The following is a 27340-nucleotide window of genomic DNA, read 5'->3' on the forward strand; positions in this document are numbered from 1 at the left end:
TATGAATCTACTGCTGTCCCTTCTGGTTTCTTCTAACCCTCACTTTAATTGTCCTTCGCTATATATTTATTGGGGAATGACATTAAGATTCTGAAGTAAACAGGCTCATTTTTACTAATTCTTATTACTATTCTGTATTTTACTCACGTGGAGGAAAATTTTTTGTTGCCTTAGAAGAAAGAAGAAATATTTTGGGGTGCATGGGTGGTTCAGTCGGTTAAGCATCCGACTTCGGCTCAGGTCATGATCTCATGGTTCATGAGTTCGAGCCCCATGCCTGGCTCTGTGCTGACAGCTCAGAGTCTCGAACCTGCTTTAGATTCTGGGTCTCATTCTCTCTCTACCCCTCCCCCACTCCTGCACATGCACACACTCTTTCTCTCTCTGTCTCTCAAAAATACGTAAATTTAAAAAAAATTTTTTTTAAATAAAGAGATATTTTGAGGCAATTTGGTGTGATGGATGAAGCTATGCCTCAGATCAGAAGAGCAAGGGATCAAGTCCTGGCAGTGCCTCTTATTACCTGTGGGACTTGGGGGATGTGACTCAAGGTTCTAAACTTCAGTTTCTTTATCCACCAAATGGAGAGATCATAGCACTACTACTGTGTTCAGCACACTGTAAAAATGTGGTCCATTTTCATTAAATCAGAGGGGACCCTGGATCTAGGTTGATTATTTGTAAAAGGAGGAACTGGCCAGTGTTTGGAGCACTTTCTACCTGCCAGCTCTCCCCAGCCCCAACAGATACCACTGCTCAATGAAGGCATGCTTCCCAGCCGAGCTTAGGGCAGCCTCATTATTCTCCACACAGCAACCAGAGCTGGCAGTAAAATGAAACCCATTGGGTGACCCCAAAGGAACTTTCAGTTCTCACATTCTGTGGGTTTGATACAAGCCTACTTAAAAAGGATTGTAAATTAGGGATAAGATGGTTGGATCCTGGAAAGATAAGCTCAGTTAATATACGATGGGAATGAAACCAAGAATACTGAACAACAGACCTCTGAATTTTCTTCTGGCGATCTGTAACCTGGAGTTGTCTACAGGAACAACTGTTTTCTGGTTATACCCCTTAGACCCATAGTGTAGGAATACCTGGGGGTGCAAACTACTGAGCATCTTTGGAAAGGCGGGGGAGGGAGGGAAGGAAGGAAGGAAGGAAGGAAGGAAGGAAGGAAGGAAGGAAACAAGGAAGGAAGGAAACAAGGAAGGAAGGAAACAAGGAAGGAAGGAAAGAAGGCAGGCAGGCAAGCAGGGAGGGAAGAGAGCTTAAGTCATTCCTTCTTCTCTATCAATAATTCCCAACCAGGGGCGATTTTGCCCTCCAAGGGACATTTAGCAATGCCTGGAAACATTTTTGGTTGTCACAAGATGGAAATGCTGCTGACGTGTATGGGTAAAGGCCAGGGACATCTTACAATACACAAGACAGCCACCTGCAACAAAGAATTATCCAGCTCAAAATGTCAAGGTGCCAAGGTGGAGAAACCCTGTTTTAGAGAGAAACAACTCAAAAGATGACCTTTTGTGCAGGGAGCCCCATGGTTCCCTAAAGACAGGTGATAGCAGTGTAGTGTATGATGGTGTGGGTTTCCCAGACCAGACCTCTCCAAAGAAGCTTCACCTTCACACTCCCTTTCAGTCAGCACAGTAGCATTGGGACAAGGACACGGCAGGGACCTTCTCCCCCATTCTTACCTGACAAAGACACTGAGGCCGAAATTCCTGTGATTTCCCCAAGATCGCACAGCTGAATGTTCCAAGAATGGAATTGGACCTGGGTCTCTCTTAGCCCATGCTGTGTGATTTTGCAACACAACCCCACATAATAAATGTGTCTCCTGGCTTGTACCAGTAACCCAGCAGAGGCCTAGAGTCTGTTGAAATCCTGAAAGGCTGGACCAAGCCTATTGTAAAAGTACTCAGGATTTGTTTTAGTTAAGTATGGAAAGATGACAGAAATAACTTACATGAAAGATGAAGTTCATTGTGTTCATAGTCCCCTAAAAGCAGGAGGCATAGCTTGCCACGTTTGGGGACCACATGAGGAAGCACCATGGCCAATCAGGAGGCAGAGGGAGGTAGGCGAAAATGTGGGCAAGAGCCTTTATTATGGATTTGCAGGAAGGAAAGGGCTAGCAGGGCAAGCAGCCTTAGGACTGACGAGTTGGAATAATTTCAGCAGGCTCTAGGGTGTAGGGGGCTGTCCCTGATTGTCTGGAACCTAGCCTTTGTTGGTCTTAGAGCAGGGGGATAGTGGCCTGGAGTGTGAGAGCCTGGTAGAGCAGGTAGTTAACCCCCGGGCTCTGGATTGGTTTCGGCTTGCATTTGAAAGACACTGTCTATGGAGAGTTGTTTACCATCTCTAGGAATTGGCTAACCGGGAGAGGCAGTCTTTCCAGGGTCAGCAAGTCCTCAAGATGTGAAAACATCAGAATATAGAAAATAAGACATGGCTAATACACCTGTCTAAGTCCCAAGCCTCATCGCGCTGTAGTTTTTTTCATAGTATTTATTTTATTTGAATTATTTTTAACGTTTATTTATTATTGAGAGAGAGACAGAGCATGAGCAGGAGAGGGGCAGAGAGAGGCGGAGACACAGAATCCAAAGTAGTCTCCAGGCCCTGAGCTATCAGCACAGAGCCCCACTCGGGGCTCGAACTCACAAACCATGAGATCATGACCTGAGCCAAAGTCAAACACTTAACTGACTGAGCCACCCAGGCGCCCCTTTTTAATAGTCTTTTAAAAACAAACTCTTTTATTTCCAATTAAATCTTATATAAAACCCCCAAATTTAAGCAAATTAAAACATAAAAATTACTGCTCTGTTTGATTCATAGCTGGAAAACCCTGAATCCTTTGAACCTCCAGAAGGTGACTAAGGCCCCTCCTTAGACTGCCTCTTTGGAGGTAATTCTCCTGCTGTCGTCCTACCATGACCTCCAGGCCTGCTGTTCCCCTTGTCTCAGGTACTGCTCTGGGTTGCAAGAAGCCTAGTGAAGTAGCTAAGAGCAGGGACCCTGGAGCCAGACTACTTGTGTTCACCTGGTCTGTAACCTCCCAGCTGTGTGACCTTGGGAACTGCATGTAATCTCATTGCACCACAATGCTCCCAGGTATAAAGTGGGCATAATAATTAGACGACCTCCCTTAAGTGGTTACTGCCCTTCGAACAGTGCCTGGCACATAGGAAGTGCTTAAAAACTGTGATACATTTTAATCCTAATATAAGTATAATTAATGATATGAAATCATAAATATCATTATTATATTGCCACCGGAAATACCAATTGTATTCCTACAGCTACCTCATCTAGTCCTATTACAGTTACTTTTGTTGGTGCTTCTCCAAAGACTACAGTCACTGATTCTTCTCCTTTAGCCTTTGTTGCTGCTGCTTCTCCTACTTTTGTTCCTACCGGGATAAACCATTTTCATAAACCATTGGGCATTACTACCGCCAAGTGAAAGTAATGTCAGCCAGGTTCTTAGAGTTAAAGCAGGTGTGAAGGTGTAGAAAAAGACATGAGCCATCACTGCTGGGCCACCACAGACACACTCATCCTGTTTCCCTTCTACCTTTGTCTGTATTCTCCTTGCTGTTGGTTTAGAGGGAGTTATTTATGAAGTCATGTGGGCCACCGATGAGGTTGTATGTGTGATTCTAAGCTTATGAGGTGTTTTCCCTGAGCCTGCAAAGTCAGAAATGACCCATTAAAATTCTTGGTAGTGCCTGACATGTGTGTGAGTGCCATTGTGAGTCAGCAGCTCAGAGGGCCACTCTGCTCCCTGGAAGTGGGCAGAGAACCCTCCTTTCCTTGGCTTCTTGACATGGAAATGCCTTGACTGCAAGTGGCTCTTTTCCCTGACACTGTCCCTTGCACTCCCCATTTGGGGATTCAGTTCAGGTTGGCTCTGAGCCTTATCTGGATCATGCTGTCTTGGAACTACTGTGGCCTCTTGGGAAGACAATGATCATCTGAGAAGATGAACTTGGCCTCTAGAAACAAGAGTCCCTATTGAGGAAAAGGAATCAAGGAACAGCTCCTTTGCAAGGAGAAAGTGGCCCTTGGGCTCCCCCTTTCCTGAGCCCCGCCTTACTTTGGAGATATTTCACAGTGGAGTTTTGAAGGGGTGACTGGTTCATACCAAGCTGCCTTAAATGCTTGGAGCAGAAGCCTATGGGGACTTGCAAATCAACCCCGGGAAGAGAAATTAGCTATGTCTTGTCTCAGAACTCCCAAAGCCTGCTCCAAAATAAACACATAAGCTGTGCCGGCAGGGAAAGCTTAGGCCTTTTTTCTTCTTCATTTTAGAAACTCCATGTGTGCATTATTTTAAATAGGCGCCAGCACACGAGGCCCTTTTAACAAGATTGAAAACAGATGGGGCCTCAGGCTGTTCAGTAGCTCTCAGAAACGAACATGGGAAGTGCTAAGCCATCTCGTGTCCAGGCGACGTTCATCTTCTTCTTGAAGCACAAGTCCGCCAGGCCTCTCCTGCACAGAGAAAACGAATCTGCTTCCTGCGTCAGGTCTGTCAGCCAGGGGAAGGAAATCTCTCCTTTCACTGCATTTACCCGTGTTTGCATTTACTTAACCCTTTGGCAGCTTGGGAGAAAGGAGGATGGGGCTACCCTTGGAGGCCCCATGCCTCTGGAGCTGGGAGCTTTGGGTTTACCTTCCTTACTATAAATGGGATGATGACCTTTCATGGTTCACATCTCTCTGAAGGCTCCCAGGCTCACTCCAAGTATTAGCCAGAGGCCTTCCCACAGCTATAGGCCCTACGTGGTTAGACTTCTCTGGCATTCTTCCTGCCCTTTCCTGCCTTGTCTTCCTTGCTTACTCTGAGCTAGGCATGCTGACCTTCTCACTGTTCTCTAAAATCCAGTGACAGAAAACAAGTGTTGGGGAGGTTGGGGAGAGATTGGAACCCTCCGTGCCTTGCTGGTGGAATGTAAAATGACACAGCCGCTGTGGAAACCAGTGTGGCAGTTCCTCAAGTTAAACACAGAATTACCTTATGACCGAGAAGTCCCACTTCTAGGTATATGCCCCAAAGAACTGAAAGCAGGGACTCAAACAGATGTTTTTAAATCCATGCTCACAGTGGCATTATTCCCAACAGCCAACAGATAGAAGTAACCTAATGTTCATTGACAGACGAATGTGTAGACAGAATGTGGTCTATCCATATAATGGAGTATCAGCCTTAAAATGGAAGGAAATTCTGACAGATGCTACAACATGGACAAACCCTGAAACCATGCTCAGTGAATTAAGCCAGACATAAAAAGACAAATACTGTATGATTCCACTTCTATGAGGTCCCTGGAGTAGTCAGATTCGAAGACACAGGAAGTAGGATGGTAGCTACCAGGGGGAAGGGGACTGGGGACTTCTTGTTTCACGGGTATTCAGCTTCTGTTGGGAATGATGAAAAAGTTCTGGGGATGGACGGTGGTGATGGTTGTACAACAGTGTGAATATACTTAATGCGTCTCAGCTATCCGCGTAAAAACCAGTTAAAATGGTAAATGTTATGTTTGGGTACCTTTTACCACGATGAAAGCAACCTTCCTTGCTTCCAGCCTTCCTCTTGGGGAAGTGGAACCCCCTTCCCCAAGGCGTCCTCACTGTATTCCTCACTGAGGTGCTTTGTGCCAGTGTCACCTCCTCAGCAATGCTTGGCCACTCTCCCTAAAGTGACACTACCCCTGCCTCCATGCACACTTCTCAGTCACTCTGTATCTCTTCACCGGCTTCATTCTCCTTCACAGCATTTAGCACCCTGAGTCCTGAAATGCTGATCTTCCCAAAGTATGTGGCACCAAGCTGGAGCTGCCTTAGAACAGCAGGGCCTCTGTGTCCAGGGTTCAAACGTCACTGTGTGTCCGGGGGCCCCTGTGGGAGGAAGTGGCAGGTCCTCATCTCTGGGTGCAGACTGGATTAATTGAGAGAAGGTGAGACACAGGGAGACAGCTGGGAGGCAACTCTGGGGAGAGAAGGGGAGCAGTGGGTAGGAAAAGAAGGTTGAATGCTCTTTTCTTTTAATAAAGTTTATTCATCTATTATTTCTGAGAGAGAGAGAGAGTGTGTGTGCACAAGTGGAGGAGGGGCAGAGAGAGAGGGAGAAACAGAACCTGGGGTAGGCTCCAGGCTCCGAGCTGTCAGCACAGGGCCCAGTGCGGGGCTTGAACTCATGAACCGTGAAATCATGACCTGAGCTGAAGTTGGACACTTAACTGACTGAGTCACCCATGCGCCTCTGAATGCTCTTTTAATTTCTATAACCCTGAAAATGGTTTTGTACCTTCCAAATGAAAAAAAAAAAGTGCATGAAGGCAGGATAAGAGCATTTGGATTTCTCAGAGCTTTGATGGATAAGACGTTCCTGCCATCACATTACAAGTTTCAATTTGGAGAAAGAAACTATAGAAATTAAATGCCATCAGCCTACTTAAGTTCTTTCAGTGTCTCCCCTGGGTTGTTCAGGGTCATGTGTGCTATGACATGTCAGCTCTTCTGACCCCGGACAGCCCCTCCCGGAGCTCCAGCCATCCAGTTTCACACATGCCTGTGATACAACTGGACACAGCAGCTGCCCAGCAGTGGCCTTTGCTTCCACATCCCAGTCTCCAAGTCCCCAAACTGTCCATCGTCCCTCTGGAGAAATGTGGGGAGACTTTCACACTGGTTTGCTTAATCCTATAAACACACTTTTCTGAACATTCAGCCAAATAGTGTTCAAACGTGTGGAGCCAGCTCGGCCAGGAAAAGAAGTAGATGTCAAGCGGACATTAACCATCATTTTTTTTCTGTGTAGTTAAGGTGTGGTCTTAGAATTTCTGAATGTTTGCCCTGATCTGTTGTAGGTAGGAAAAGTTTGTTGCAGGTGGCAAAATTCTTTCCTAGGTCTCTCAACCTTAAAAGCTTTGGAGGCTATGGTGGTCCCACCATTTTGTCCCCCTAAAGACTTCCCCTGCCTCTCCTTCCCTTCTCCGCCTTTCCCTTCCCTTTCTCTTTCCTTCCCTCCTCTCCTTCTTCATTTCCTTTCTTCCTCCAAGACATTATCAAAAGCTCTCCTCACCCTTAAAGCTGACCTAACAGAGGGAAAAAGACAATGGATGCAAAGGATGTTTTTCTTTGATTCTCAGTTGCTGTTGTTTCTTGTGGGTACAGCTTCCTTGGGAATCTGAGCAGGAAGGGGTGACTGTCAGGACAGAACTAGGGCATGCCTCCGTGCTCCGGCTTAATCTCTACCAAATGTACATCTAGGCTCTGGAGAACAAAACCTGGCTGTTAAAAAAATTCCTTAAAAGTGAGAGTGCCACATTTATTAGTGATTTTTTGCAAACTTGGCTTCTTGAGTTCTCTCATTGCCAAATGTGATGGCGGTGGTGGTGATAATGTTGGATCTTCATCATGATCTTCATTGGCAATGTGAAGATGATGATGTTGCTGAGGAGGATGGTGATGGTACTAACATCTTAACCCTCTCATCCAGAATAAAATCCTTATCATGATGGATCCACTGTCCCCTCTCTGACCTCATCTCCTTCCACTCACTCTTCACCAGCTCTTTTCCAGCCACACTGCCTTCTTTGCTGTTCTTTGAGCTCTGCACATATACTCCAGCCTCAGGGCCTTCTTCCTTGCTATTCCCTCTGCCTGCAAAGCCTTTCTCTCTCTTACTATATGATTTGCTCCCTCACTTTGCTTATAACACTGATAAATGCCACCTTCCCCTGACCCCCCACCCCCTTATTTGACATAACACCTCCCAGCACTTTGTCCTCTTACCAGAAGCTATGTTTCCTCCCCTGACATATTGTTTATTGTTAATGGTCTGTCTCCCTACTAAATACAAGTCCCATAAGAACAGGGAATTTTGCTCCATTTGCTGCTATGTCATCAGTTCCTGTCCTTGACATAGTAGTTGTTAAGTGAATGAATGAATGGGTGAATAGAGTCAGGGTCATAGCTCTCTTGCTCAGTAATTTTGTGATCTTGGCTGAGTCATTTGTTCTCTCTGCTCTTCAGTTTTCTTGTCAGCTGATGAAGATGCTAATACTTAACCCTCTTATCAAGAGGTTGTTGTAATGATCCAATTAAATACCGTGATAGGTAACATTCATTATGTACTTATTTTCACTTACATGCCTTGCTAAGGTCTTTTATTTTATTTATTTATTTTTGAGTAAGGCCTTTTTAAAAAATTTGTTTATTATTTATTTTGAGAGAAAGAGAGAGAGAGAACCAGTTTGGGAGGTGCAGAGAGAAAGGGGGACAGAGGATCTGAATTGGTCTCTGTGCTGACAGCAGAGAGCCCAATACTGGGCTTGAACCCACAAACTGTGAGATCATGACTTGAGCCCAAGTCACACACTTAACTGACTGAGCCACCCAGGCACCCCATTGAGTACAGGCTTTTAAACTGATTAATTCATTTAATGCTCACATCCACCCTTGGAAGGCACCATTCTTAGCCTCATTTTACAGATGTGAACTAAGGCATAGAAAGGCTAACCTGCCTAGAGTTGTACAGCAAGTAAGACGTAGAGCTCAGATTCAAACTTGTAGTCTGGTTCTGAAAACCACTCTATACCAAACTCTTTGTAAACTGCAAATCACTGTTGATGATTTGTTTTGTTTTGTTTTTAAAATGTGGCTAACTCCACCTAATTTTGGATTTTCCATTACTTGAACAGTTAAGAATGTAGGTTTGTCATTGCAATCTTTTTCTATATTTTTATATTTGTTTTGACATGTTTTTATGTATTTATCGCTCCCTGCCCTGCCTTCTCGCATGCACGCATGTGCACACACACACACACACACACACGCACACACACACACACACGAGTATTATGATGTTTTGATGAGCAGAATATGTCTTTGCATCTACCTGTCATAGCTGGGTGCTCGGCACAGCCTGACCCAGTGGCCCAGGCCTTCACTGAGCACTGCTCCTGAGTGAGATTTCCTTGTCTGGAAGGGGCCACTCAGAGAGTCTGCAGACTCTCAAAGCCTCTTTTGTCTGCAAGGTGAATCTGAACCCATAGAAAAGACTTCAGATGCCAGCCAAGGAAGTCACTGAGCCCACGGGGCCCTCAGAACTAAAAACACAGCCTGTGCCGGGAAATCTACAGGAAGCAGTTCTTGCCGACAGCAGGCCTTGGGCCACCTGCCAAGTGTTTGCAGCAGCGGGGTATTTGGAAGAGGCAGAGTGGTGAAGGAGGGGTAGGGGCCCGTGGGCTTTGCTGATGGACGCCGCACACTGATGTGGGAAGGTATGAAAACAAGGGCGGTCACAGCACAAGGAAAGCCCAAGGCTGGCAAGTCGCCCTTTAATTGACCCAGCTCTGTGAATTATAACACGCATCATCTCCAGTGAGCCACTTGGTGCCATGTGGAAGGTATCGGCCTGGGTTTGGGTCCCAGCTGACGTAATTACCAGGTTGTAACTTTGGGAAAGGTTGTTTGCCTCCCTGGGCTCACCTTGGACACCTACAATAGGCATTCACGTATTTGAGCATTGTGCTATAATGCAAGGTACTGGTTGGATGCTGAGATAGAGCCAGGAACGAAACAGACATCCCTGCCCCCTGGAACTTCTATTCTGGTGAGAGAGCTGGACCATTAAATATTAAATTGGGATGGATGTAAATCATGTCATATGCGGACAAATGTACAGTTTTGTCAGTGGGGATGAGTTCAAGCAAGGAAACAGGGCAGGGAGTACAGCAGGTGCTCTGTAAGGAGGTGCTACTGGGGGCTCCACTGAGCAAAGCTATGAGTGGAGTGAGGAAGGTGGGCTTGCTGCCATCTCCAGGAAGCTCTAGAGGTTTGGGGACTGGAGCAAGCCTGGAGCTTGCTCAGTGTGTTTGACAATGGAAAGGAGGCCAGTGTGGGGCACAGGGGATGGTGTCAAAGAGGTCATCACTTCATCAGTGTCTAAATCACACAGGATGTTAGAGGCCAGGCAGGACTTAGGTTTTCTGTATTTAGTGCTACTTTATTAGTATTGTTGTTGTTGTTTGTCCTTCTAATGAGCCTCTTAGACCCTGAGAGACTCTGTGAAAGAACTTAAGATGTGAAGATCACAGCACTTGCAGAATGTTGATTTTTTTTTTTTAAGAATTTGTTAATGACACAGTTTTGTTCCCAAGAGTAAACATAACAGTCTGTTAGGGATTAGAGTGGAATTTTGATGATAACTTGCTGGAGGATGCAGGAATGCCCTAATCCTACCTTGAAAATCACTACCAGCACCCCTGTTCTAGGTTCCTAAGGTAGCCAAATACACAGGGAGGAATAGCAAATAAGAGTAGAAACACCACTGAGCGTTAGCCGGCCTAGGTCCCCCAGCCCGAGGGCAGGGCTCTCTGCCAGAGCTGGCGTGAGTCCTATAGATTTGTGGATGTTACTTACTAAATATGTGGCTGTTATCTCTAAACAGTTCCAAGGTACAACAAACACGATTATGAAAAGAGAGAGCAGGACATCTGGGGCTTCTGGGAATCCGAATTGATGGTTGCCAACTCATGGAAGAGAGAGCAGCAGAGGGAAAGATGGGTGCTGAGATGAACCCCTTTGAGGAGCTACAGGCAAGGGAGGAAGTTGACATGATGACCATGCAGACCAGCAGGCACTCAGCTACAGAGAAGCCAGAATCCCACGCCGTTGCCTGCCTTTTCAGCCTAGCAGTGACCCTGCCTGCTGTCAACTGTAGCATTGTGATGTCCTGACCCATAGGTTAACAGTTCCTCTTTATGGGGTGTAATATGAAAGGTTGGAGAACAAGGCTGAGTGTCAGAAGTTGACCTAGCATTAGAAAAGGTACTGGATGGAGACTGCCCACCTTCTCCTATACACTCAGTATCTGTCTGTCTGTCTCTTTCTCTCTCTCTCTCTTCTCCTGAAAAATCTATGGAATACCTAAGGCTGTACAAGGGGGCACACTCTGAGGGTTTAAGAGTACAGTCTGGGCCAGATAGATTTCACAAACTGACAGGAATTTCTAGTATCTTATCAGCCACCCTCAGATTCCAGAACAGTCTGTCTGCCAGAATCTTGCCTTTCTCAGGACTCCGGACAACATCTTTTTGTGTCGAAATCCTCCTTTAGTTAGGCTTCATGGTCAAGGCGGATAGCTGCTACCTTCACATTCCCACACATTCTTGGTTTCTTGGGTACATTCTTGTCAGTCATCCAAATCCAAACCCCATTTTCAGTTTCTTTCCCATTGATCTGTTGACCTAATAGCATTCTTCAGCTTATCGTAATTATGATTACAATCACCATTTCCATTCTGTCATCAGATGTCATTATCATCACAAATGCAATTACTAGTAACTAAACATGAATACCCCATGCTTTCAGTAATATTATCTACTTGGCATCACATGCTCGCCAGGTGCCAGTTCCAGTGACAATGCAGCCAAAGACCCTACAGGAAACTGAATGCATTCCATCCTGTGTGTGTGTGTGTGTGTGTGTGTGTGTGTGTGTGTGTGTGTATGCATGCACGCACCTGCGTGCATTTGTGTTTTGTAACTGGATGTGAGTTTAATTATAAAAAGGTGCTTCTATTGCCTTCTGATCTAGGGGGCTGTTGAGGACATTTTGTTAGTGGATATGATTCCAGCCATATCTAGTACCTATAACAGCTTGGAAATTAGAAAATTCTGCAGAAATATTTGTTGTTAAATATGTAACCACTCCCCTCATCTGCAGCCTTTCCTGTTTCCCAGTAGCCCTCCAGAAACATTAATGCTTAGAGCCTGTGAAAGTGATACTCAAAAGGGACTCTGTAGATGCGACTGTAGTTATGTACCTTAAGATAGGGAGAGTGACCCTGGTTATCCAGGTGAGCCCACACAAGCCCTTAAAAACTGAATTTACTCTGGCTGGAGACAGAAATGTGGCAGGAGAGGAAGTTAAAAATGTTTAAAGAATAAGAAGGATTTAATGTGCCATTACTAGTTTGGAGATGGAGAGTCCTATGTGATGCTGAATGCAAGTGCCCGTAGCTGGCTGGGGGAGGCTTCCAGGGGACACCAGAAAAGACAGGACCTCAGTCCTACAACCACAAAGAGTTGAAGTCTGCCAGCCACCTGTATGAGCTTGGAAACAGTTTCTTCCCAGAGTCTTCCAGTAAAAGCTTAGATGCTTAACAACTGTGATTTGGGCCTCGTGAAACCCAGAACAGAGAAACCAGCCGAACTCACGTGGACTTCTGACCTACAGAGCAGTGAGATAATACACTTGTGTTGTTTGAAGTTATTTACCTTGTGGTAATCTGTAATGAAGTAACAGAACTATGAGTAACAGAAGATAAAATGCACTATACAGTGAAATTCATGTTCCTTCACAGAAAGTTCAGGATCCTCCTGGACTGGTCTCTGACCTACCTTTCTAGCTCTTTTTCCTATTCTGTTCCTCCATTAACTCCATGCCCCAGCTACTAAAGACATCTCACCATTCCATTGACCCGATAGCCCTGTATTTTTTACCTGTGCTTTTGTTACTAGCAACTTAGATTGGGCCTTTCCCCTCCTCTGTGCCTGGAAACATTCTCCTCAGTTTTGTGGTCTAGTGAATCTGGCAATGGACAGAGTTTCATAAGGCATGCTGCATAGCATGCATAGGTATCTGCTCATCAAAAATAAAAATAACACTTTATTCAACAAATATTTTTGGATACCTACTGTGTACCTAGAACTGTGTATAAAGCAGTGCCCAGCTTTCTAATAAAAATATTAGTGCATGGCATTCCTTTTTTTTAAATTAATTAATATATTTTGAGAGAGAGAGAGGGAGGGAGGGAGGGAGGGAAGAGCAGGGAGAGAGGGAGAGAGAGAATCCCAAGCAGAATCTGCACTGTCAGCACAGAGCCCAATGCAGGGCTCAAACTCACAAACTATGAGATCATGACCTGACCCCAAACCAAGAGTCAGACACTTAACAGACTGAGCCACCCAGGCACCCCAAAAATAAAAGTAACACTTTATTTAACAAAATTTTTTGGATACCTACTATGTGCCTGAAGCTGAGTATAAAGCAATGAACAGCTTTCTAATAAAAATATTAATGCATAGGATTCATTTTTCATAAGATGTGATAATAGATTTTGCCTTCAGTGATAACTGGGGAACACTAATTGAGAAAGGAAGATATTGACTCTATTGATAATGCTTTCATTTACTTTTTTTTCTTTTTTTTTAAAGTTTATTCATTTTTTTTTCTTGAAAGAGAGAGAGATAGTGAGTGGGCAGGGGGCAGAGAGAGAGGAAGAGAGAGAATCCCCAGCAGGCTCTGCAATGTCAGCCTGATGCAAGGCTCAAACCCATGAACTGTAAGATCATGACCTGAGCCTAAGTCAGATGCTCAATCTACTGAGCCACCTAAGGCTCCCCTTATAACTCTTTCATTTTAAAGTCAAAGGGAATACAAGTGGAGAGTGAGGGGTCTGCCTGCAGTCATTGTTATTGGGTCAAATCCAAGGTTTAGGTCAAATCCAAGGTTTAGGTCCCTGGTCCCTAGACTTAAAGACCGATTCCTTTTCCACTATTCTTTGATTCCTCCATGTACATGTTTTAAAAAGTCACAAATAGGAAAACTCAGATAATCCAGCACTTTCAGGTATCATTGAGGTCAGTGACAAAAACCTCCCATACCAGGTACCAAAAGTAACAAGAGTAACAAAATCCAAAGTCCCTATATGTGCCTCATATTGCAAAAACCTACCTGTCTTTAATGATGTCTAGAGAAAATCTCCCACGAATGTATAATATGACAGTTTTCCCTCTCAAAACAGAATCTTGACAATCAAAATTACACACAGCCTTTCTTCATTATGGTGTTATTTTTTTCTGTTAAAAAGAAGGGAAAGAAATTTCTTAAAATTCCCCCTCATAGCAGCAGACAGGGAAAAATAATGCAGATGAGATAGCGGGCTTGAGCTTTCAATAGGGTGTACAGAAGCTCAAATAAAAGATGATGTTTAGACCTGTCCTGAAACCCTAAAGTTCATTTATAAAGCCAAGAGAAATTTATGGGAGCAGGTGAATATGGCAATAGAATGCCACAGGCACCATTTCTCAGTACAGGTAAGACTCAAAGTCATGGAAGTGCTTGCTTCTCCATTTATTAGCCTCTCAGCTGGCCTGCCACACTGACAAAGCTGAAGGGGCTGAGATCTTGATTTGTTTTTAAACCTTTAAGAGAGGTGGGAATCCCCTGAGGAGCTCTTTGAGGGGTCTGGCCATGATGGTGGATTGCAGTGTGAATCAGAGGATAGAACACATTCTGTTCAACCAATCACATCACTAGGGAAACATTCAATAGGTTTATTCAGGATGGAGCCTTTGAGGTCACCTCGTTGCCCAGTGACTGTATTTTGGAGTGGGTTAGTAGGAAAACTTTCAATCTGCTTCAGCAGGTTGAGGAGACAAGAGGTGTGGTCTTGTCTTTGAACCTGTTATCACTGGAACCTAGTTGGGCTGCTTCCCTCTTATAATATTATACTACTTGATACCAAAACTCACTGTAAAGCTGCAGTAACTGAGACAACTTGGAACAGACTCAGAGATAGACAAATAGATCACATGTGAGGTGACTTGATGTCTGACAAAGGCACCAGCGCAACTCTATTGGGCAAGAAGAGTCTTTTAATCAATAGTGCCAAAGTATTTGAATAACCATATAGGAAAACTGAACCTTGGGTCTTACCTCCGATCTTACACAAAAAACTAAAATTCTAGATGGATTACGGATGTAAATGTGCAAAGACCCAATTTCCAACAAACCCACATTTGTGGGTATCAGGGCTTAGGATGTGGCCATATCTTTGGGGGGAGATAATTTAACCTACTACAGTTTCTGTGAGAGTTCTGAGGCTCTTCAAAAGCAGCTGCTCTTTGAGATTCTCCTCTCAGTAGAATCACTACCTTGAAGGAGAAGTGCTTGGATACCTCTGAGTTCATTTCCAGGTTTTGTTTATTGAAGTTTTTAAAAAGTAAAATACAGAAGAGAGCCCTTTCTTCACTACCCTCTCTGTACTTGATCCAACAGATGCTGGCTACCCTAACAACCCAGGTATTTGCCTCCTGTAATTACTCATAAACATAATTAGGAAATAATTCTAGACACCTTGCTCTGAACACCATGAACTTCTAACTTGTATATCCAAGCCTGAGTGTGTCTTTTATCCAGATTATCTCTTTCCATTTGGGCAGCAAGACAGCCCCTGGGGCTTGGCCACCTCGAAGTTGGAGATTCTATGATTCAAGATTCTTATTTGCTCCCTTTCTTCAAGTTTTTGGTGCCCAACTGTTCTGTGTTGCAACTTTCTTCTAACATCTTTTTCTCCTCACACTCAAGCAACAACTTTTATTGCTAATTCTTCTTTGTAATCTCGCCAGTGGAGTATCTTAAACATGATGGGACTGAATTTTTAAGACATTAGACTTAATAAACAGGTCATTACCACTATTTACTAACCTGGACTCATTATCAGAGCTCTTTGCTTTTCACCTTGCCACAACATAATGAGGCTATTAATTAAAGCAAGAGACATAAGCACTCTGGGTTTCCTTTAATGCCATCTAGGGAGATGACTAGGTCTTTGGTCATAATTCTGTTAGATGTTTCCAAGGGGATACATTTAAATCACTATGAAATGATATTTCCTTTCCATATAAGCTTGGTTTTCTCTTCAAATGGACTATTTTTAGGTCCCCAAAATTCCCAGTTGTAATCCACCCAGTGCCTTATTCAGCTAAACAGTGGGAGGAGTGGGGTGTAGCAGTCAAAAGCATAGGCTGGAACTGGACTGCCTGGGTTTAAATCCTGGCTCTGCTACTTACTGTGTGATATTGTGCAAGTTATTCAGTCTCTCTTTGCCTTGTTTTTTGGTTTTTTTTTTTTTTTAATCTGGACAAGTGTGAGGATTAAATTAATTCATACATGTAAAAAGCTTAGGACAGTATCTGGCACGTAGTTGAGTTTTTCATATGTATGAGAAGTTATTTTCATTCATTTAATCCAGAGAAATGGTTTTTGGCATTTACTGTGTGTATGGCACAGTTTGTTACTATGCATTTTCTAGCATGGGGTTACAAGTTGAACTGTGCCTCCCCAAGATTCACACGTTGAAGCATTAAGCTCCAGTCCCTCGAATGTGACTTATTTAGAGAGAGGGTCTTTAGAGAGTTACAGTGAGGTCTTTCGGGTGGGCTCTGGTGCAGTATGACTGGTTTTCTTATAAAAAGGGGGTCTTTGGATACAGAGACGCGTGTAGAAGGAAGACAGTGTGATAAGACATAGGGAGAAGGTGGCCATCTGCAAGCCAAGGATAGAAACCTGAAACAGATTTTACCTCATAGCCTTCAAAGGAACCAACCCTACCAACACCTTGAGTTTGGTCTTCTAGCCTCCAGAACTGTGGGAAAGGAAATTTCTGCTGTCTAATCCACCTAGTGCTGGTACTTTGTTATGGCCACCTTAGGAAACTAATACAGATGATTATAGTACCATGGAATCACTATCCCCAGGGAATATATAATCTGGCAGGAGGGATATCTTCCATAGGACTCTGGTCACAAGCAAAAGAAATGTAGCAGATCTTGCTTAAGCAAATAAGAAAAAAAAGAAGATGAGTTTATAAAGATATAGAGGTATTACATAACACCCAAGGACAGGATTGTAGCTGGCACATAAACATCAAGAGTGTTCCCCACCTCTTGCCTCTCTGCACCTCTCTTAGTGACTGTGACATCCACCCACCCCCACCAGTCCCCTTGTGTTCTATACTTTCCCAATCTAGATGGCAGAAAACATGGTCTTCAGTTGTACTCAGGTTCTATGTATTAAATACAGCCCCTAGAAGGAAACTGCATGAATCACTCAGCAGTTCCAAATTCTAATACAAGGGGACCTTATTCCTCCACCCTGGGTCAGGTGCCAACCCCATCAGCTGTGACTGAGGGAGCATTATTTCAGTGCACAGACATGGTGCTTCTACTGTAACCATGTAGGGGGGGTGAGGAGAAGGGCCATGACCAAAAGAGGTAAGAGTGGGCAGAAGACGAGGAAGGCTCCATTAACAGTGATAAGTGATCACACACCTGAAGCTGGAGAAATCTAGGGAAAATGTCATACTGAACAGCCTCTGGCCTTGTACAGTGCTGAAGCTAGAGTTACTTCTTCCACTTTCAAGGAAGTAGAAATTAGAAATGGTTAAAAGCATAGGTGCTTGAATCAGAGACATGTAGGTTTCAATCCAACTTGGCCTTTTATTAATTATGGGACGTGGCACCATGCCTCTACACCTCAGATTACTCACGTTTCAGAAAAGGAAGTAAATAATATCACCAACTTCCTAAGTTTCAGGCAAAGTATAAATGTGTACTTGGCACATAGAAGTACCCAATAAATGTTAGCAGTTTTTAGCATCGTTAGTTTTTGATGAATCCTTTTTTGTTTTCCTTTCTCCTTCAGGCTGAATTCTCAGAGTTGAACCTAGCTGCCTATGTTACTGGGGGCTGTATGGTGGACATGCAAGTCCTGAGAAATGGGACCAAGGTTGTGAGGTAAGGAGCACTGAGATACAGAAAACCGTCATTTGAGAGGCGTGTGTGGGATATCTCACAGAGCTACCCTCTGTCTGTTGCCTCTGACCCAACTCCTGCACTCCATGTACTTTTACATACCAAGGGTTACTTCCAAAGGGTTTTAGGTATCGTTGCGATACGAGCCCTGGGCTTGCAGAGAAAAGACCAGGTTCAATTTCTGTCTTTGTGACTCTATTTGGGTGTATTATTTAGTCCTTCTCACCCTCTGTTTCTCACCTGCAGCGGGATGATTGCAGCACTCAAGTAAGAGTCATGTATGTGAGAGTGAGTGCCCTATTTCTTCTAAAGCACCATAAAATGTCAGGGTTTATTAGAATGAGCTACTGCTTGCTTCCAGCATATGGCAGCCTAAATGTTCAAAGCCTCCCCTCTCAGGACATCAAACCTAAAAGTACTGCATATAACATTTTCCAAAGAATCTGTTTAGAATGTATGCTGAGCTTGAAGGGGAGTGAGGGAATTCTTCGTTAGCTGAGAAAAGTCAAGAAAGTGCAAATCCACAGAAGAGATAAAGTATTGTATTAATATATTTCTATCTAGTTAAGCAACCAGAGTAACACAGATCAGGTCTTGTGAGGGTTTAGCTGGGGAAGAAATAGGATTCAGATTTGGGGAAGTAGAGAAAACAGGAAGAATTTTGAGGAAGAGGTGGCCTTGGTTCTAAGCCTTGTCAGCGGTGGAATATGGGCATTCTGTGCATCGTAAGAGTAGGAAGCAGTCTTTGTAAATGCAGACGGGCAAAAAAAGAGCATGTTTGGGAAATTATGCTAATTCAATTTATTGAACCATTTTTGTCCTTTTTTGAAAAATGCTTATTTTATTTTTGAGAGAGAGCACACATGTACGAGCAGGGGAGAGGCAGAGAGAGAGGGAGACAGGGGATCTGAAGCTGACTCCATGCTGACAGCAGAGAGCCTGATGGGGGGCTCAAACTCACAAACTGTGAGAAGATGACCTGAACTGAAGTCAGATGCTCAACTGACTGAGCCACCCAGGCACCCCAGCCTTATAAAAAAATTTTTTTTTTAAATTTTAGAGAGAGAAAGGAAGAGAGAGACAGCAGAGGAGGGGCAGAGGCAGAAAGAGAGAATCCTAAACAGGATCCACACTCAGCATGGAGCCTGATGTGGGCTTGATCCCACAATCCTAGGATCATGACCTGAGTTGAAATCAAGAGTCAGAAGCTCAACTGACTGAGCTGCCCCAGCACCCCTTATTTACTGAGCCATTATTTACTGAGTACCTACCATGTGCCAAGACATATGTAGCTTTCTGTTTCTAATAATGATGGCCTAGATGATTTAGACCATCTTTTCCACTGAAAACAACTTAAAAACTGGTTTTAAATAATGATCACCTTGAAAGCCTTCAAAGAGTTGGCATGACAGTAAGGAATTACGAAGAAGAGAATGATGCGGAAATGGAAACCCAGAGAGATGAATGAGTACAAAAGTTACCTTTTTCCTAAGAGTATTTGCTAAGTCTGGCAAATTTAAAAATGGTTTGATAGCCTAGCAGGAGCAAAGGAGAAAGATATGAATGTTCAGGGACACTCAAGGTGGGGAACGTAATGATAGGCTCTCTCCACAATAAGCTGAGACCCAAAAGGACCACATCTTCAAGGTGAATGTGTTTTATAAGTAGATGAGCCCTCACAAGTATTTGCAGCTTGAATTGCAGTTTGATTGCTCTTCTGGGAGCCTCAAGCATTAAAATTGGTTTATGGTGATCCCAAACATGCTAGAAGTGAAAGGAAATCCTATATAGAGGGAGGTACTTTCATCCTAGGCTTCAAATAAATTTTTTTTACAATAGCTAGCACATAGTCAAAGATAACCAGGCACAGACACCATGAATGAGAAGAAACAGAAACAATAGACAATAGAGAAAACCCAGAAAGATATCACATATTGGACTTATCAGACACCAATTCTTAAAAAAAAAATAATTATTAAGTAGAAAAAAATCAGGTTTGAAGGTATCTTCCAGAAATAGAAAACAATAAAAAGTGACACAACCATTTTTTTAAGAAACCAAATAGAACTTCTAGAAATGAAAACTACAATCACTAAAATTATTGGATGTGTTCTATTTAGCAGCATATTACACACAACTGAAAAGGTGCTAATGAAGTGAAAGGTAGAGCTGAAGAAATTATCATAAATAAAGCACAAAGAGAAAAAGCTTGGAAATGCAGAACAGTTGATTAGATTTTGTGAGAAAGTAACATTTAAACAGACTCTTGAAAAGAGAATGGAGCAGAGGCAGCATTTTAAGAAACGATGGTTGTGAATCTTTCAGAAAGATACCAAACCACCAAAACCAGAAGCTTAACAGATTTCAAGCAGGATCGATAAAAAGAATTATACACCAACACGCAATAGTGTCAGTACAAAAAGATGAAGAAAAACATCCTTAAAATAGCGAGAGAAAAAGGCTGATTAATTTTATTGGAGTAACAGACTGACGGATCACAGACCACAGTAGTAGAATGACATCTTCAAGGTTCCAGAAGAAACTAATTGCCAAGCTCTAATTCCATCTTCAGGGAAAATTTTTTTTATGAATAAGGGCAAAATAAAAACATTTACATAAAATGTTTTTACATAAAATTTTTTTTTACAAATTTTTTTTTACTTAAAACATTTACATAAAATTACATAAAATAAAAACATTTAGTGAGGAGAATACCCTTACTAAGGAAGATTGTAAAGAACATGCTTTAGGCAAAAAGACAATGATTCCAGAATAACATAGAGCTGCAAGAAGATATGTAAGACAAAGAAGGTGGTAAATGTTAATAAACACTGTCTCCAAATAATAATAATAACACCTTATAGATTTAAAAAATACATGAAGAATTAAAATGCATGATAGTAAGATAGTAATGGTTGGGAAGAAATGGAATTAAGGTGTCCTGAAGTTTTTGTATTGTCAGGGAGGTAAGTAAATGTATTGATTAATAACAGGCTTTAAAAAGTCAGAGATGCATGAGGTAATTTCTAGGGTAATTACTAAAAAAAAAAAAAAAAAAAAAAAGAATGTAGTAAAACTTAAAAGCTACAAGAGAGGGAAAAAAATAGTAAAAGACATGAAAGGAGAGAAAAACCAACATCGAATGGATATTACAAATAAAATAAGGTGGTAGATTTACATCCAAATGTATAAGAAGACTGATAATCATTCTAAATGACTTGCACAGTAGTACTGGTTATTAAAATGTTGAAAATTTTCTATACAAGTTGGTAAATAGCTTCTGCCCTGAGGCAAATGAATGCCCTCAGCTACTCATAACCCATGGATAGGCATGACCATTGGATTGCTCTTTTGTCCCCCAGTTCACCAGACTTCTGTCCCCCAGCCCATATCCTTTGTTCTTCCCGTAGTCAGAGAGTGCCCAAACATTGTAGGGGATGCACACCTTGGGAAGCAATGGTGGAACCCCAGAGAGAATGTGCCTGGTTTCCTCTGTCCCTTCAAAGCTGTAAATGCTTATGAGTCCACTGGAGTCGCCCTCTCATGGTCACTTGTGAGAACTACAACCTCCACAAAGTAGAGCTATGAGTTGTTAAGTATTTATCATCACCAATATATATCATTACTTGCATTAAGTGTAAAAGGACTGAACACTCTACAGAGCATTTACATTGAATTTTTCAGAGTAGATTTTTAAAAATCCAGCTATATTCCATTCAAGATACTCATCCAAAACATAACAATATAGAAAGTTTGAAAGCCATATGTATACGTATACACACATATGTATATATGTGTATACGTATATATATGGCTACTGGTCAAAAGAAAGCTAGCTTATGTAGCTTACTAATATCAGGGGGAAAATAGACTTCCAGGTAAAAAGCATTACTAGGGAAAAGAAGATAATTCATTATGATAAATATAAGGAAAAGATAAAGATTCTAAATTTATAAGCACCAAACAAAACTGCCTCAAACTATACTTCAAAAATTATCAAATTTATTTGTGCTTCTGTCCTGCTTCTTTATCTGGAAAAGGAACCAAATTGTCTTATTTTGTAATATATAGAAATGAGAACGTCCATCCCATTAGTCTTCAAATTTGGCTACAGATGAGAATCACCTGGGAAATGTTTTAAAATCCTGATGGCAAGGAAATATGCACGACCAATTTCATTAGACTCTCTGAAGGTAGGATTTGGGCATCTCTAGTTTTAATTCTCCAATGGGCAGCCTGATGGAGAACCTCCCGAGATAGCTATCACATCATCCCTGCACTGGGGCTGGATCAGCTGTGCTGGGTGTGCTGCCTGAGCAAGAATCCCCTTGCAAAATAGATATCCCCAAGCCTCATTCCAGACATGCCATCTTCTTCCTGAATTTGCAAAATTGTTTGCAAAAATAAATTTTCAAAAATGTTCCAGGTGTTTGTTAATCAGCTAGTCTCCCAGCGTTTAGGAATGGCAGGCTTTGAAGACAGTTGTTTTGGGTTGAATTGTGTCCCTCCTCAGAAGATGTATTAAAAAGTCTTAAACCCCTAGTTTGTTAGAATGTGGTCTTATTTGGAAATAGAGTTGTTGTAATTAGTTAAGATGAGGTCACACTGGAGTAGTGTGGGCCCTTAACCTACTATGACTGGTGTACTTATAAAAAGAGGGAGATTTGGGACGCCTGGGTGGCTCAGTTGGCTAAGCGTCCGACTTCAGCTCAGGTCATGATCTCGTGCGATCCATTGGTTCAAGCCCCGTGTCAGGCTCTGTGCTGATAGCACAGTGCCTGGAGCCTGCTTCAGATTCTGTGTCTCCCTCTCTCTCTGTCCCTTCCTCACTTGGGCTGTCTCTCTCCCTCTCTCTCTCCCTCCCTTTCTCTCTCTCTCTCTCTCTCTCTCTCAAAGATAAATAAACATTAAAAAAAGAAAAAAAGAAGAGAGAGATTTGGACACAGAGACACAGGGAAAGTGCCATGTGATGGTGAAAGCAGATTCAAGTGATGAGTGTACAAGCCAAGGAATGCCAGTAATTGCTATCAATAAGCTAGGAGATAGGCATGGAACAGATTCTCTCTCAGCCCTCAGAAGAAACCAGTCCTGCCAACACCTTGCTTTCAGATTTCTGTCCTCTAGAATGGTGAGAGAATACTTTTCTGTTGTTTTAAGCCATCCAGTTTGTGCTACTTTGTTTAGGCGGCCCTAGAAAACTAATACGTAGTGCTTTTCAAATTATAATGTGCATATAAACCCCCGGAAGATCTTGTTCCACTGCAGATTCTCATTCATCAGGTCTTCAGGTAGGACCTGAGATTTTGAATTTCCTATGAGCTCCTAGATGCTGCTGGGGGTGGTGGAAGACCTTACCTTGAGTAACGACAGCCATGAGAGCAGTGCCAATTTAGCCAGAGACCTGGCATCAGGGGTCCATGAGGCTGCTGAGATTTGTTGTATCCATGCCCAGAATGGTGCTTACCATCTCACTAGATAGCTTGTTCTGGCAAGCCACAAGTTACAGACCTGGGAGAATGTGCACACAAACCATGTAGTTCCAGCCCAACTCACAGTGTGTTCTACAGACAGGGTGTCAGTAAGAATCTTCCCCAGGCAGGTAGTGCTGTTTTGAGCCCTAGCCATTGGTCTTCCAAAGTAGGAATGATGAACAGTGTGCTTGACTTGCAGTATATGCTTTCAAAGACACTCAGGTGTTGCACTGACAATGCCCTTGATCATTTATTTCCAAGTTTGCAGAATGAGCAAGGCCTACATCTTCTGAAGTCATGTTCGTAGGAAGTTCCTTTGTAAAAGTTGACCAGGATGTGTGGTAGAGCAGACCACTGCTGGTCTTCCCCAACATTCATTTTTTCTACTTTGGGGAACGGGACCTAGATTCTCCACTTGGGTGACCCCTCCCCAACTTACGGTCTGTGTGGTGTCTGGAGCTGATGCCAGCTGGTGTCAGACCGAATCAGAACACTGCAGTGGGATGTAAGCCAAACCAGGGAGAATCCATTGTGAGATTTTTACTGGAACCCTTGGCTGGCAGAAACATGTGTATTCTGCTGGGGCTGCTGAGCTGGTGGGATGGATACCTGGAGCTGCTGGTTGCCATCTCTTTTTCCCCTTGAGGGAAGGCTTTGCTGAGATTGAAGCCGAGGCAAAGGGAAACATGGCCAAGAGAGAGACAGTGAATGAATGACCTGATGATGTTATTCAAGGCCCTGGATCCAGATTCATCTCCAAACATTAGCCAAAAAAAAATCCCTTGTTGATTAAGCCAGCTTGAATTGCACATACAAAATTCATGAATTTTTATTTATTTAACAAACACTTTATAGCATTTCCTACGTGCTAGGCACTGCTCCAAGCACTTCACATGTATTGACTCATTTCATCCTTTCAACAACTCTATAAGGTATGTACTATTATAATCCACAGTTTCTAGATAGGAAGGCTGAAGCACCAATGAGTTGGGTGATAGAATCAAGGCCTCCAGCCGGTAAGTGGCAAAGCTAGTGTTCAAACCTAGGCAATCTAGCCCCAGAGCCTGTGTGGGGCACCACTGCCCTGGACCACCTCTTTAACAAAGGAGAGACTGTCTCATAGTAGGAGCTGCTTAAAAGGAGGCAGTAAGTTCCTCATTAGGAGTGGTGTGCAAAAGTTCGACAGCCATTTGGTAGAAAATATTGAGGGGATCCAAGCACCTGACTTTTAGTCGGTGGGAATTTAGCAAATGGAAGGATACTAATTAGTAACTTGAAAACATACGAAAGTATAAAATTCATTGATAAAGGTTAAGTATCTGGTCAGTTGTAGAATACTGTAATTGTGTAATGGTGGTGTGTAAATCACTTTTAACTCTAGTATAAAGACAAAATACTTTTATCTTTTAAATAACTATAGAACTGGGGCGCCTGGGTGGCGCAGTCGGTTAAGCGTCCGACTTCAGCTAGGTCACGATCTCGCGGTCCGTGAGTTCGAGCCCCGCGTCAGGCTCTGGGCTGATGGCTCGGAGCCTGGAGCCTGTTTCTGATTCTGTGTCTCCCTCTCTCTCTGCCCCTCCCCCGTTCATGCTCTGTCTCTCTCTGTCCCAAAAATAAATAAAAAACGTTAAAAAAAAAAAAAAATAATAAATAAATAAATAACTATAGAACTATGAAATAACTATGGCTATAATGATTTGCTAATGAATACAAAAAGATGGAAATTGCGACATCAAAAACATAAAATGTAGTGGGGGAAGTAAAGGAATCTGTATGTGATTGAAGTTAAATAAGTATTAGCTTAAAATGAACTGTTATAACTCTGTTTTATGTAAGCCTCATGGTAAGCGTAAAGCAAAAACCTATAGTAGATACACGAAACAGAAAAAGGATTCAAAGCATACCACTACAGAAAATCATCAGATCACTAAGGAACACAGCAAGAGAAGAAACAAACAAAAGAACTACAGACCAGCCAGAAAACAATTAACAAATGGCAATAGTTAGTCCTTATATATTAATAACTACTTTAAAAGTAAATGGATTAGGGGCACCTGGGTGGCTCAGTCAGTTGAGTGTCCAACTCTTGATTTCTCCTCAAAGTTGTGATCCCAGGGTCAGAGGATAGAGCCCTGTGTCAGGCTCGTTCTCTCTCTCTCTCTGTCTCTCTCAAATTAAAAAAAACAAAGTCAATGGATTAAATTCTCCAAAAGGCATAGAGTGGCTCAATGAATTAAAAAACAAAACAAGAAAAAAAAAAAAAACCAAGATCCAGCAATATGCTACCTACAGGAGACTTTAAAAACACTTACTTTAAAGACATGCATAGGCTGAAAGTAAAGGGTTTCTTTACTTTCCTATCCTTAGCAAGGATATTCCATGCTAATAGAAATCAACAGGGAACAGGGTCACTATACTTATACCAGACAAAATAGACTTTAAGTCAAAAACTGTAACAAGAGACAACAAAGGACATTATATAATGATAAAGGGATCAGTTCATCAGGAGGATATAGCAATTGTAACTATATCTGTGCACCCAACATCAGAGTACCTAAATATATAAAGCAAATATTAACAAGTCTAAAGGAAGAAAAAAGCAATACAATAATAGTAGAGAACTTCAGTACCCTACCTTCAACATTGGTTACATTGAGACAGAAAATCAGTAAGATAACATTGGACATGAATTACACTTTAGATCACATGGACCTAACAGACATACACAGAACATTGCATCCAATTGCAACAAAGTATACATTCTTCTCAAGTGCACAAGGAACATTCTTCAGGATAGATTATAAATTACAAAATGAGTCTTAGCAAATTTAAGAAGATTGAAATAATAATATCAAGTGTCTTTGCAGACCACAATTATATGAAACTAGAAAAAAAATATAACAGAAGGAAAATTAAACTAACACTAAGAAACTCTTGCACGGCGAAGGAAACAATCAACAAACAGAAGACAACATACAGAATGGGAAACTATTTGCAAACCACCTGTCTGATAATGGGTTAATATCCAAAATATATAAGGAAGTCATACAACTGCAGAGCAAGAGACCAAATATCCAATCTTTTTAAATGGCCAAAGGACCTGAATGGACATTTTTCTTTTTTTAAAAAAAATTTTTTTTCAACGTTTTTTATTTATTTTTGGGACAGAGAGAGACAGAGCATGAACGGGGGAGGGGCAGAGAGAGAGGGAGACACAGAATCGGAAACAGGCTCCAGGCTCCGAGCCATCAGCCCAGAGCCTGACGCGGGGCTCGAACTCACGGACCGCGAGATCGTGACCTGACTGAAGTCGGACGCTTAACCGACTGCGCCACCCAGGCGCCCCTGAATGGACATTTTTCTAAAGAAAACATACAAATAGCCAACCAGCATATGAAAAGATGTTCAACATCACTAATCAGGGAAATTCAAATCAAAACTACAGTGAGATATCATCTCACACCTGTTTGGATGGCAAAGAATAGAGAGCGTTGGAAAGGATGTGGACAAAAGGGAACCCTCATGCACTATTGGTGGGAAGGCACATTGGTGCAGCCACTATGGAAGACTGTATGGAGGTCAAAATTTTAATTAAAAAAAATTAAAATAGAGCTATCATATGATTCAGCAATCCCACTTCTGGGTGTATAGTCAAAGGAAATAAAATCACCATTTTGAAGACATATGTACACTCCCGTGTTTATTGCAGCCTTATTCACAGTAGCCAAGATGTGGAAACAACCTACATAATTGTCAGTGGGTGAATGGGTAAAGAAAATGTGGTATATATACAATGGAATGTTATTCAGCCTTAAAAAAAAGAAGGAAACCTGCCATCTGTAACAACATGGATGAACCTAGAGGACATTATGCTAAGTGAAGTAAGCCAGACACACAAAGACAAATACCACATGATTTCACTTTTATGTGGAATCTGAAATAGCTGAACCTAGAGCAACAAGGAATGAAATGGTGGTTATTAGGGGCTGGCAGATTTGGGGGAATGGGTAGACTTTGGTCAAAGGTACATGCTTTCAGTTATAAGATGAGTATGTTCTGGGGACAATGTACAGCATAGTGACCATGGTTGATAATAACGTATTGTGTATTTGAAATTTGCTGAGCACGTTGATCTCAAGTGCTTTTAGCAGGAAGAAAACTGGTTAACTATGTTTGTTAGATGAAGGATATGTTAATTAACTTGATTGTGGCAAGGATTCCGTAAAGTATACATATATGAAAACA

General features: G+C 42.3%; 1 protein-coding gene across 2 annotated transcripts in view; it reads left to right on the top strand.

The window, feature by feature from the left end:
- SYN3 (synapsin III) overlaps nucleotides 1-27340 on the top strand; it is a 470078-nt gene that overhangs the window by 77169 nt on the left and 365569 nt on the right. For both annotated transcript variants that reach the window (XM_058741475.1, XM_058741476.1), the window contains exon 4: nucleotides 17515-17606. In XM_058741475.1, the coding sequence (XP_058597458.1) occupies nucleotides 17515-17606 (92 nt within the window). The remainder of the gene's footprint in view (nucleotides 1-17514; nucleotides 17607-27340) is intronic.

The sequence above is a fragment of the Neofelis nebulosa genome, chromosome 8 (genome assembly GCF_028018385.1).
Source record: "Neofelis nebulosa isolate mNeoNeb1 chromosome 8, mNeoNeb1.pri, whole genome shotgun sequence".
NCBI lineage: Eukaryota > Metazoa > Chordata > Mammalia > Carnivora > Felidae > Neofelis > Neofelis nebulosa.